The 12,472-nt window shown below is 51.7% G+C and overlaps 4 protein-coding genes across 4 annotated transcripts; 3 read left to right on the plus strand and 1 right to left on the minus strand.

Moving 5' to 3' along the window:
* Nucleotides 1-653: 653 nt before the first annotated feature.
* Nucleotides 654-1,945, plus strand: SETTUDRAFT_100252 (uncharacterized protein; the record flags this gene model as incomplete). Its single annotated transcript, XM_008033226.1, has 3 exons — nt 654-1,266; nt 1,363-1,754; nt 1,805-1,945. 3 exons carry the CDS (start codon nt 654-656, stop codon nt 1,943-1,945), a joined length of 1,146 nt encoding a protein of 381 aa, XP_008031417.1.
* Nucleotides 1,946-2,346: 401 nt separating this feature from the next.
* Nucleotides 2,347-6,941, plus strand: SETTUDRAFT_124059 (uncharacterized protein). The gene is made up of 5 exons (XM_008033227.1): nt 2,347-2,613; nt 2,674-3,581; nt 3,705-4,473; nt 4,573-4,866; nt 4,924-6,941. Exons 1-5 carry the CDS (start codon nt 2,499-2,501, stop codon nt 6,840-6,842), a joined length of 4,005 nt encoding a protein of 1,334 aa, XP_008031418.1. The 5' UTR covers nt 2,347-2,498; the 3' UTR covers nt 6,843-6,941.
* A 38-nt stretch (nt 6,942-6,979) lies between these two features.
* On the minus strand, nt 6,980-8,799 carry SETTUDRAFT_181974 (uncharacterized protein; the record flags this gene model as incomplete). Its single annotated transcript, XM_008033228.1, has 5 exons — nt 6,980-7,722; nt 7,794-8,229; nt 8,356-8,400; nt 8,651-8,742; nt 8,781-8,799. 5 exons carry the CDS (start codon nt 8,797-8,799, stop codon nt 7,025-7,027), a joined length of 1,290 nt encoding a protein of 429 aa, XP_008031419.1. The 3' UTR covers nt 6,980-7,024.
* Nucleotides 8,800-11,133: 2,334 nt separating this feature from the next.
* SETTUDRAFT_24322 (uncharacterized protein) lies at nt 11,134-11,629 on the plus strand (the record flags this gene model as incomplete). The annotated part of the gene is made up of 2 exons (XM_008032979.1): nt 11,134-11,191; nt 11,268-11,629. The coding sequence occupies 2 exons, from the start codon at nt 11,134-11,136 to the stop codon at nt 11,627-11,629; spliced, it is 420 nt and encodes a 139-aa protein (XP_008031170.1).
* Between the last annotated feature and the right edge of the window lie 843 nt (nt 11,630-12,472).

Here is a 12,472-nt window from a genome sequence, read left to right on the forward strand (position 1 = left end):
GGTCGCAAACCCACATTCACCCTACACACCTCAGACCACACTTTCTGCATCGCCACTCCCAGTTTCGATTCGATTTTCCCAAAAGCTATTCTCGATTCTACCTTCGGAATTCGGTATTCATCCACTGTCTTCCAATCAGTGCACACCTACTGACAGGTGTCGCATATGCAGGAAGCCGCCAATCACAGCCCTTTCTGGCTACCGTGTACGAGTACACTAGCCAATCCCGTCTCAAACGTCACAACCTCGACTCCTCTGCCAATATTCTCCGTCAAGCACCTAAGCACGCCATAGACGGTGCATGTGCATGTTGTTTACCCAAGTTCCGCTTACAACTGCCATACCGCATTCGGTCTCTTGCGTCCACGCCCACAACACCTAGCCGCGGGATCCAAGGGTTGCCCTGGTGTCAGTATGCAAGGTGTCCGTAACCGAAGAACTGGACTGATTGGTTCTGTAGATAATTACGACTGCCGCTCTTTGCCTCACGTGAATCTTCGTATCGAGGCGGTCTGGACCAGTATCGAAGTGCCTGTCTCGGAAGTTGCAAGGCGATCATAGCTGTACCTCCCCAACTAATTGCCTGTTGGGACTTCTCGCATACCCAAGGCTTCCGTTCCGCTGCCCGGAACTCCGAAATGACAAACAATGCCATGTCTGGAGATTCCGGCCAATCCGGACCGGTACAATCTCCGCAAGATCCCGCTGGCGGGACGGATGCAGGTACCGCGCCTGCCACCACTACAGAGGCCACACCCCAGCATTCAGTACGGCGGTACCTGGAACTTAAACCTCTGGAAAAACTCGATCTGCCCTACCATAATTTATACGAAAATGCCCCTTCAGATCATCGAGTTACTTTGGCGCAGTTTTTGAACAATCTCTTCACTGAGGTTGAGCAAGTTGATTTCGACAAAGATGTCAAAGAATGTGGAACATGGACTCCCGAGGGTGGGAACATCATGATGCCTCCATTGGATGCCGCCGAGAACAGCGGGGCGATTCCAGTTCCAGTCTCAGTCAAGAAACGTATCAAAACTGTTTACCAAGGGCGCTGGCTGGCCAGAACATCTTTCCACAGCGACGAACATGTCGCCTTTTCCGAGCTGGGGCATCTGCTGGCACAAGACCACAGTCGCAATGAAGTCGTTTATACGCCCAGTGTACTCGATTCTGTTGAACTTTTAACTTGGGAGCGTGAAGATTTACTCAAGGCCTTGGGCGATTCAAAGTACAGACATGAAATTCATAATATGCAAATGTCAAGTAAGTCGAATCCCTCACCAAGGCTCATAGGTCATACTGGATTTGCTTTTTTCTGCCTGCACATGTTTCCGCAAGGGTTTCGCTCACGCGATGCAGTCTTCCAGATGTTCCATATGATGCCAAAGGTCGCTGGTCGCGAATTCCTTCAAGACCGCGTATTCCATGTGCTAGTCGTCACTACACAAACCAAACATGCAGAGAGCCCTGGCGAGCTAGCTCGCACCTTTACCGTCCAGCTTCCCGTTGACTTTGAGTCCTTTGGTAATGGCATAATGGCGCAAAGAAGCCATGTCAAGAAAATAGGGTCATCTCGGACGTATCAGGTTCCACAAGGACAAGAGAGTTGTAGTTTTAAACCCGACGTGCAACGATCACGTCAAGGAAGGAAGCTGACAGAGGGCAAGTATGTGGCGTTCGAGCGGTTGACGGGGGCACCAAAGAAGCCGCCGTCTGACACGGGCAATACCGGCCATCATCGTTGGGACATGGTATGTTTCATGCACAAACTCTTTGCAAACATGGCACTGATTTGACCCAGATGACTGTGGGTGCAGCTGGTGGTGTGACGCGCATAGCGCCAAAAAGTGTTCAGGAGAAGGAGACAATGGTGGAAATTGCAAAGGATGTAGAGTATGTCTTTACATACATTGCTGAGCAGAGGCGCAAGAAGAGTGGTTGAGATGTGTTGGCTGTGTGGGTCATGTGGTTTCTTCAGCGATTATGCAAATACAGCAAACATTGATTTACAGCCAGGGGAAACCACTGGATAATGCGCTTGGAGGATGTTGTTTGCAGCTTAATCATCCTGTCGCGGAAACGCAGTTCTGCGTCGCCATCAGTTCGGCATAGCAATCGTGGTGCCAAAAGCGGAAAGGTTACGAACCACAGCATCCCGGAACCCAGTGGCTGTGGCGTCGCGCACGTTTAGACTTTATTAGTCCTCGGCTTTGCGGCTCAGGCGTACGAGGCTCAGCTCTGGGGGACCTGACCTGTCACTTTCTTGTATCTACTTGTTCAACAATACCATCTAATCGTTCTTGAGTGCCTCTGTGATTCATTGTCAGCGCCTACCGTGCGCCTGGTGTGCACTAGATTTGTCGCAAGTCCAACATTCCCAAACACCTCAGCTGTCGTCCGAGCGCGCGCGACTCCGGTGAAAACAGTACACTGCCGACTGCAATCCTCCAACCCATCATATCAGGGCCGGCACCCAAAGAGGAGGAAAGGTTGCGATGCAGAACTACGGACAAACACCAGGCTATCAGCAGCCAGGAAGCGCGGCGGGCTTCGCGGGGCAGCAGGGCGGGCCTACACCGGCTCCGCCGCCACCACAACCGGGCTATGGAGGTATGCGTGTGCAGGTAGAAGCGGCGAAGCGCTTTCTAGAGAGCTAACATACTTGCTCAGTCCCTCAGGGATATCAGTCTATTCCTCCTCAGGCGCAGAGTCAATGGACTATAGCTACGCCTACGCAAACTCAAGTCCCGGGTGCCTGGAACCAATCGCAACAGCAAATCATGGCTGGATATAATCCAGGCACATACGGGGCCATGCCAGCTGCACAGCAACAGCAACAGCAATATGTTCAGCAGCAGCAACAAGGCCAGCCTCCCCCTTCTCCGCCAAAACCCCAGGGCTTCGCGGCAGCAGTCCAGCGACAAGAACAACTTCAAAAGCAACAGCAGCCGCAGCAGGCTTGGCCTCAACAGCCACAGCAAACCACCGGGTTCATACCTCAAGCTCAACAGGGAGGATATCCTATTCAAGGCAATCCACAGCAAGCGTACCAGCAAGCAGCTCCCCCACCGCCTTCAGCTGTGCAGGGCGCTGCATACTATCCCCCACCACAAGGCGGAAGACCAAGTTCAACTAACAGCATTACCCAAGCAGTAGCAAACTCTAATGCTCAACCTACTGGTTCCCCACAAGTCCCAGCAACCGCCAGCCCAGTTAGGCAGCAGTCGACGTACATACCACCCGCTCTAAATGGACAAGGTGGACAACAGTACACGCCCTCGAATACTAATTCTGCACAACGTGTGTATGCTTCTACTCCTCCACCAAATGCTCCAGGGTGGCAGCAAGTTCAGCCGACCCAAAGCGCACAGCCCGTGTACCAATCGCAGCAACCACCACCTCTTCCGGTACGCTTCAGCCAGCAGGCAGGGCAGATTCAGCAACAACAGCAGTACTATCAATATGGACAACAAGCATTTGCTCAATACCCACCACAGACACCCACACCTCCACAACAGACATCATCTCCATTCCAAGCACAGCAGCACAACTACCAACAGCAACCACAAGGCCAATCCGTTTCTCCAGTCCAACTTCAGCAACAGCCGTTTGCGCAGCCACAGCAGCCACCCACCCAATATTATCAACAGCCACAACCGTCCTATGGACAGAATCCTTACGCTCAGCAAGTAGCAACGCAGCAAGTTCAAGCTCAAGCTCAAAATCAGTGGCAGCCACCACCGCCGCCCGCTCCAGTGCCCAATCCCCAAACTCTACCCCCATCCTATGCAAACCAACAGGCAGCACAGCAACCACAAACTCAAACAAGTGGCCAGGAACAAGCCCCACTCAATCGCACTAACACTGCCGTGACAAACTTGTCCGAGTCCAATCCAAGTCAACCAGTATCACCAGTATCCAATCGCCCAAGTCTGAGTTTTGCCTCTGGGCAGCGTCCTAGCTATGAACGTGTCGACTCTATAGGCTCAGTTGCTTTTGCCAATTACCAAGCGCAGCGTGCGAATGATAAACCCCTCCCTCAGACGCAGCCAACTCCGCCTCCACCTCGCGACGACAAGTCCACGTTCAGTGCACTGGCTGCTGGTGGTCCTTCAGATTGGGAACATTTGGGTGGCGGCGATGAGATTGATGACGAAGAACTCTTTGCTGCCAAACCAAAACAGCAAGAGAACAAGGCCACCCAATCGAGTAGCGTCGAATTGCCAGCTCACGTCCCCTCACCTCCTTCGACTCACGGCTTCCCGAGCCCTGCAGTACATCCGGCTAACCTGGATTCAAATGACTCGGGCGAAACCTACATGCCTACACCACCTTCTAGCACGGCAAATCTCAGCGAGCAGCGTCCGCCATATCCAGCACACGGGGGTTTCGTCGTGAATGATGCAATTGTAGCGCCTTTGAGAACAGCTCCTAAGCCTGCAGACAACACACAACGACTACGAGATAACCGTGATCCATCGTCACCATCGAGCCAGCGTACCCCTGTTCAAGGCGAATTCATGCGGCAACCGCAACCAGCTCAAAAGACGCTTGATGTTGATGCGAAAGATCTGGCATCAGAGTCGTTGCCTGGAAGTGCGCAGGTGGATAGTCTCACTGCAGAAATAAAGGCAAAAGACGAGCTCATTGACCAGCTACGAGCAGACTTGCAACGAGAGACTGACACTCGCAATGCTGAGATTGGGCTCTTCACGGCCGAGCGGCTGAAGCTTGAATCAGAATCAGAGGCTGCAAGAAACCATGCAGCCAACGAGATGAGTGTTTTGCAAGCACAAATCGACAATATGAGGCTTACTGCCGATCAAGCTAACGCCAATTCCGATGCGGTGGCCAGAGAAAAGGGTCTCACTATTGACAGACTAAAGGAAGAAATGGAGGGAAAGGACAGTAACCTCGAAGAACGCGACAACACCATTGCTGAGCTGAGACACCAACTCGAGGTCGAAAGGACGAAAGAACTGCCGAAGCCAACCGCGGCAGACCTCATTCCAGATCTTGACCCATGGTATGTTAGCTCGCTAGAAAAGTACATTGCCATGCTTCGCAGCGAGGCAATGGAGCCGCAGCTTGAAGAAAAGATGAAGATTTTCAAAGCATTCATGAAAGCCGAGTCTGCCGCCAGGGGGATCGACTTTTTCGATACTCCACCCAAGGTGCCGGCAAAAGAGCCTGTGCAAGGCAGTAACTCTGACATCTCTGATGCGAGACCAAACCTGAGGGTTCAAGTACCGCAGGAAATAGTGGACGAGGATGACCATGACTATAGCCCAGGTGGAAGGCCCATTCTCATGCGACAACCAACAATGCCTTCCTTGGAGAACATTCAGCCGCGGGCTCCAACAGCACCTTCTGTGCAGTCCACCACCATCCTGACACCGACAAGCTCAGTCGATGATGATGCGAACAAAACACCGATCCAATCTCTGCCTGAAGGGCAGCCACAGTCGCAGTACAAAGCTTACATACCACCCTCCACAAAACCCGAAGAACCGGCTCCTTTGAGCCATAGGTTTTCAATGAATTTTTCAGGTACTCCAACCGGAGCCAGGGGCCCTGATGAAATCTTCTTTGGAACAGGTCAGCCAAGGACACAGAGATATGAAGATGATGCCGACGAACCCATCCCCAGACCTTTGAGTCTGCACCCACACCGCCCGACTTCAATGATTCTCCCATCCAAAGACGATGGGAACAAAATTTTGGCTGCAATCTTACCGCGACATCTCGAAGGCCCGACTAGCCGTCAACTCCAGGAGCTCAAATACAAGTTGAAGAATGCAGAAATTGAGTTGGTTGGTGCGAAGAAACTCGAGCAAATATGGGAAGAGTCGGCATCTCTTACTCGCTGGAAAAACGACGACGCTCGTCGAAAGCGCCAAGACGAGAATGAAGAGCGCAACGACGAGCTATTCAATGGTAATGAAATCTCATACGCAGAGATGAAGCAGATGGAGGAAGACTTTAAGAGCAAGGAAGCTGCGCTCAAAACGAAAAAGGTCGAGGAAGAATACAAGAGTTACGTAGAAGCTGTGTTCGACCCAGTCTACAACGGTCTTGAGGCGGAGATGCACTCACTCATGGACGTGTATGTCGAAGCCGAACATCTGCTCCAAACGTCGGTCTCTGGAATCAAGAGTCTAGAGGGCGGCGACCCACCCAGCACTGAGGACTGTCTCGAGCTCCTGGACGCTATATACAAGCAAGTGGAAAAGAGGCACGAGGGCGTCGTACACGTTGTTGCAGAGCGCGACCGCTGCTACAAGAAGACTGAGATCCAGCCCCTGTACGCCACCGGCAAGATTGCCCAAGTCCGAGACACGGAGAAGCATTTCGAATCTGCAGAAAAGCAAGCTGCGCTCAAAGCCAAGCGCGAGAAAGCAAGACGCATTGGCCAGCTCGTCAGCTTTGCAGAAGACGTCGTTGTCAATGCCCTCAGCACAGAGCAGAAGGAAATGGACCAGATTGTTGCTGCCATCAAGAGCTTGGATGATGGTACAGGTGATGCAGACCTTCTTGCCCGCGCCCACTCGACACTCGATGCACTCAAGCGGTCGTCCAAGGCTTTGCTGACGCTATTCAACGACCTCGAAGTCGAGCTCAATAGCGCAGTCATGGACGCGGACATTGCAGAGGCCCAAAGCCAGAATGCAGATGCAAAGCGTGTGCAGGAGTTGCAGGCGGAGAAGAAGCAGGGTGAGAAGAAGTTGGTCGAGGAATACATACGGAGAGTGCGTGTGCTGGAAAGCGACCAGACTGAGCTCAAGGAGTTGGTGGAGAGGAAGATGTCCAAGGGACATGGAAATGCGGATCAAAAGTAAACTACCTTTTTTTTCTTTCTTTCTTGAACGGAAATGGGTCATGTTGGCGCAGCTTGACGATTTATCTGGCAGTTGTTCAGTCCAAATACGAATCTTGACATTCGTTACAATCCTAATTTCTAGTTGTTGATATTTTCTCTCTCTCTCTCTCTCTCTCTCTCTCTTAATTCTCACAAACATCTTCATTCCCCAGCATGCCCCTCCAAATGCGTCCTCCGATCTATATCCAGCCTCTTCTGGAAATACTCGCCAACGCCAAACTCGGCATACGCGACACCGTCGCTGCGTAAATGCCGCACAACACTGACGCTCGCATCTTCATTGGGGCTAAAGAAAAACGGAATGCTATAGCGCTCCTCGCCACCCATATTCCGCACACGATGCACAGTGCTCTGCCAGGTGCCGCCCGTGACTAGTTTGAGGAAATCGGCAATGTTGACGACAAACGTGTGCGGCTCCGGCAGCACGGGAATCCACTCGCCGTTGCCGTTGAGCACTTCGAGCGCGGGATACGCCGTGGGCGATTGGCACACGAGCGTGAACCAGCAAAAGTCCGTGTGGGCGCCTATCCCGACGTCGGACTCGCACTGCTGCGGGGGATAATGCACTGCGCGCACGTTGGTCATGGGGTGTGTGGTGATGGCGTCGAAGGCGTCTTCGGGGAGGTCGAGGGCGAGGGCAAATACACGCAGCATGCGCTTGCTGAAGGCGAACATGGCGCGGTAGTAGCGGTAGAGGGCTGGGCGCCAGAAGAGGGCCGAGGGATGTGTAGGCCATTGGTTGCGGGGTGTGTGGGTGGGCGGGTTGGGCGTCGAGGTTAGCAGGGAGAGTTGCTCTGGGTCGGTGAAGTCTTCGCCCATGAGGAAGCCTTCTTTTACATCTAGCAGCCATATATCAGATGACAAAACGAGATATATATGTGTACTTGGAGCTAAGTAGAGAAAATCTCACCACCCCTCGTGCTTGGATCGAGTTTGCCCTCCAAAAACGCCTCGTACCCTCTAAACTTGTCCGTTTTCTGGTTATGCGTCTCCATCTTGACGTGGGTGGGGAGTGCAAAGTAGCGCTTCAATGCGTCCATTGTATCTTGCAGCATCTCGTCGTCGACTCCATGGTTTACAGCGTAGAAGAAGCCAATGTCGCGACACGCAGCGCCGACTTGGGCCGCCAGCTCTTTTCTATCAGCGAGACTGTCCGAGTATATGCGCTGGAAATCTATCTTGGGGAGCGCGGTAAATGTGGGTTTTGCCGCTGTGCCTTTGAGGACGCGGCGGCGACCAGGGACTCCGCCGTCGTGGTAATGGACCCATGTTTCGGCTTCCGTGGTAGCGGTAGTTGTGGTCGCCATGTTATTTTTCTTGCTAGTAACGGGAGTGCAGCGAGCTGCCTATGGAGAAACGTTCAGAGTATATGGCATGCGCGACGTGCCGCAGCCTTGCCCAGGTGTAGGCATAACCACCCACTACCATGACGACGGCCAGCCAGCCAGCCACGAAACATGCTACCATCATACATGCGTATGCATGAACCCGCGCACTCCAATAGCAGGCGACCACGTCTGGAGTGAAGCAAGGCCAGAAAGGAATATTTGTGGCGAAAGCAAACCACACACACGGTGGTGGCGGAGGAGGAGGAGGAGGGGACGTCATGCACATGTTGCGCACCAACTACCCCGTCCCCGTCTCTCGGAGAAGAGCGAATGGTGCACATGTGCGCGGGCCAGGCTTCCGTTGGTACATGCATAGCCGTACGTATGCATGTACATGTATGTGTAGATGCACGCGCGGAGCAAGCGTCTAGACGCGTACAAGGCCGCCGGGGAAGCGCTGCACGATCAGACCGGGTCGGGGTGGAGCGCCATGCGGCATGGGCGTGGGCAGGTAGATAGCTTCAGTTGTCTCTGTACATGTAGGCAAGGTGTTTGGGCCCTTTACATACCCAAGTACGCTAGCCACATCGAGGCCGATAGACGGGCTGAGTCGCCATATATATCCACTGCACAGGAATACATGATGAGATGGCTGGATGCGAGTAAGGGCGGGCGAGTGTGTTGACGCCAGGAGAAGAAGAAAAAGAAACCGAGACCCATAATCGACATATCCGCCCAAAAGCAGCGCAAGGAAAAAGAAGAAGAAATCTGTGCTCGACTATCGATCCTTCGGCATGGTTGTTGTTGCTATTATTACTACTACTGCTATCATCGTCTGAGACATGTCTTGCTATTTTTGAACAGCCTACATAGTTGCAGAATAAGCGTTTACGCGTCTCTTTGCTCGCTTTTTCAATGCATCTTGTTGTACTTGACAAGCACACTACTGCACACATGTACGTGCAGCACGCGCGGCTGATGACCAGAGGGCACGAATAGCCGACTGGATTGTGGAATCTGCTATATCTAACCATACATAGAACAGATAATATCTGAGATATATCCCATTACCCTACCCGGTAGCCCTCGACAGTCACGTGTACACAGATGTAGCTAGGTGCCAACACCAACCACGAATTACAAATCCACGCAAAAACAAGATAAGTAAAGTGAAACACACAAAAGAAAATGAAAAGAAGACGAAAAGCTGCAAAGGGACGCTGTACATGGCACAATCCATGCAGCTACTACTACACACACACACACACACCCACACTTTCTCTCACATATACAAATACATACACATACACATACACAATCACATGCATGCTCTCAGAAAGCAAGAAAAAAGCCAAAAAAAAGGGTCAAAGCAAAGCGATCAATACACCCATACCCACACATCTAGATCCCCACCCACTAGTCCTCCTCTCCACCCAGCAACGCAAAAAAAAAAGAGCGAATGTCAATTGTACACACACACACACACACACACACATAACCTTTATGCACATGGGTAATTAAAACATGCCAACACCGCCACCACCACCACCACCAGCCAGCACCATCACGGGCAGTACCACCACCTGCCAGCGCACAGACACTGCCATGGCGGGCGTACCTACAGGCACGGGCAGTAAGTAGCAGTAGCAGTAGTAAGTAGCGCACGGACATGTGTACCTGTGTGTAAGTAAGTGCGTAAAGCGGGGACAGTGGGGGAAACACATGTAAAAAGGGTAAAATGGCTGAATGCGGAAGGAGAAACGGAAGGGCTAATGTAAATGGAAGATTGGAAAGGGGGAAGAGGAAGGGGAAGGGGGATGTGTATTGATGCATGCATGCATGGACGGATGGATGCATGTAATGGATGCATATAGATTTTGGGTATGTACTTGTACTTGTACTTGTACTTGGAATTGAATATTCATGTCGATTTACTTACTACATGTATACATGGAAAATGTATAAGTAAGTAGTCGTTTTATTTAGATACTCTGCCATTTACGTAGCTAAGTACGTACATGGCTATACAAACATGTCTAATATCACGTGTCCCTTACCCACACTCGCTCACTCATATGCCTACATTACAACACCCACCACCACACCACCACAATAGCGAGACCCCCCCCCCCCCCCAAAAAAAACGAAAAGCGAGCAGGTAAGAGCGGAAAGCGGAAAGCGGAAAGCGGCTTTCCCGTCCCTTTCCCTTCCCTTCCCCCTTCCCCCCCTTCCCCCCTTCCCCCATTGACCACCTCTCCGCTACAGTATGTATCTCCGCCCGTAAGTATGTCTCCGCTTGCTCTATCCGCCGTTTGCACTGCCACGCTCGCGTGTAGCATGTCTCCTGATTTCTGATTTCCCGATTTCTGATTTCTGATTATCGGTAAGTATCGCTACGACCAATGACCATGACCATGACGACGACCACAACGACCAATGCCCATGCCCATGCCCATGCCCATGCCAATGTCAATGCCAATTGTGGATATGCCCATGTCCGCGCGTCATCCATGTACATAACAGTAGATAGTTGAGCAGTGGGCAATCAGCATCAGCAGTGGCATCAGCATTAGCATCAGCATCAGCATCAGCATCAGCATTAATATTTCGCACGCTGAGTTCTAGCCCTAGCCCTAGTACTTAGTACCTAACCCTACCTAACTAAGTAACCCTACCTAACTAACTAAGTAACCCCAAGTAATGCTACGTAAGTACGTACTTTATGCTACTATATCCATGTACTATATCCATATACATATACACACGCACGTGCAAAAAAAAATTATGCACACAAGAAGTATGCAATCGATAATCCCCCCCCTTCGTAAGCACACATGCAGCATGCAGCATGCAGCATGTGGGATGTAGGATGTGTCTCCACCGTACATATATAGTACATTGGCGATTTTTTAAACCCTCACCATGACTACTCGACCGGCCGATGCCCAGCGTGTTGCCTCACACGGACGCGGAGGCGCTGGTAAGTCGCGCGCACATCTTTGCTGACTCTTGAGCCCACGTCGCAGCGTGTCAGCACCCTTACTGACTCTTCGCAGGCAACATTGCCAAAGACGACCCAGCAAACTACACCAAACCCGAAGACCTCGTCACGCCCACGCTCAAGTCAGACACGTACACGACGGGTCGTGGAGGAACAGGCAACATGGCACGCAACGACCCCGAGCATCCTGAGATTGCGCGAGCAGCCCAGGACGTCGAGGGCGCCCCCAAGACAGAGCCCCAGGGCCCCAAGCACTATGGTCGAGGCGGCGCTGCCAACGTCATCGATGATGAAGCTACCACTACTCAGCACAAGACCGACGACCACAATAACAACAATAACAACAACAACGCTGCTGCTGCAAAGGGCTTAATCGGCAAGGGCAAGGACCTGCTCAACAAGCTGGGCAAGAAGTAAAAATCCAACCTTGGTCTCACTCAGCATCCCCCCCCCTATAGTAGCGACGTGGACCATCAGCTTTCTGGCGTTTACCATGGTTTCCCCCCCCCTCCCCTTTCCCCCCTTTTTTGCATTTCATAACCAAAGATATACATACAACTATACCCGGGGAGAAACTTGGACTTCTTCTCTTTCTAAATCAATCAATCAATTAAATCAACTTTATGTAAGTAGTTACAATAGACGAGTAAAAACAATCATGCTTTGCACTTGTATACGTGTGTGTGAATATCTGTGTATCTATTACCCCCCGAGCGATCTGCATTAAATAAATAAATAGAAAATTCCCGCCTCCTTGTATTACTACGTACATGCAAATCTATGTTTGTGTTGTATGTGGGACGCGACATCTAAAAGGGTAACATGATGTTTGTTCGCATATTGCACCCCCCCCTCCCCCCCCCCCCCACATGTGCTGATATGCTGATATGCTGATATGCTGATACTCAGCGCACCTTGGATGCCAAAAAACTCTATCGTGTTGAGATGCAAAAAGGGGATCCGAAGGCTGGACAGACTCTGGAGTAAAGGAAAAGAAGGTTGAACAAAGACGCAAGCGACCAGGTCCTTGCAGTCACGCAACGTCGGCAATATATTATCAATGCGCTTGGCTCCTTTGCAAGCAGAGCGGTAGGCCAGGCGCAGACTCAAAGGGTCAAGTAAACGGTACTGGCTCCGTTTGGTAGCACGCGAATCAATCGTCTTTTTTTCTCGACACCCGTCGCTAAGTAGCAGCAGCAGCAGCCCGTCGTCTACCAGCGGCTGGGCACAACCAGCGGTACTCGAAATGGCTCCAAGTGG

The sequence above is a fragment of the Exserohilum turcica genome (genome assembly GCF_000359705.1).
Source record: "Exserohilum turcica Et28A unplaced genomic scaffold SETTUscaffold_9, whole genome shotgun sequence".
Lineage (NCBI taxonomy): Eukaryota > Fungi > Ascomycota > Dothideomycetes > Pleosporales > Pleosporaceae > Exserohilum > Exserohilum turcicum.

What these genes read in the sequence shown, in the direction of transcription:
- SETTUDRAFT_124059 (XM_008033227.1), top strand. Translation starts at nt 2,499, where the DNA reads ATGCAGAACTACGGACAAACACCAGGCTATCAGCAGCCAGGAAGCGCG. An exon ending in ACAACGACTACGAGATAACC is followed by an intron (nt 4,474 to 4,572) that starts GTGATCCATCGT and finishes TTGATGCGAAAG; the next exon opens with ATCTGGCATCAGAGTCGTTG. An exon ending in TGCGGTGGCCAGAGAAAAGG is followed by an intron (nt 4,867 to 4,923) that starts GTCTCACTATTG and finishes GTAACCTCGAAG; the next exon opens with AACGCGACAACACCATTGCT.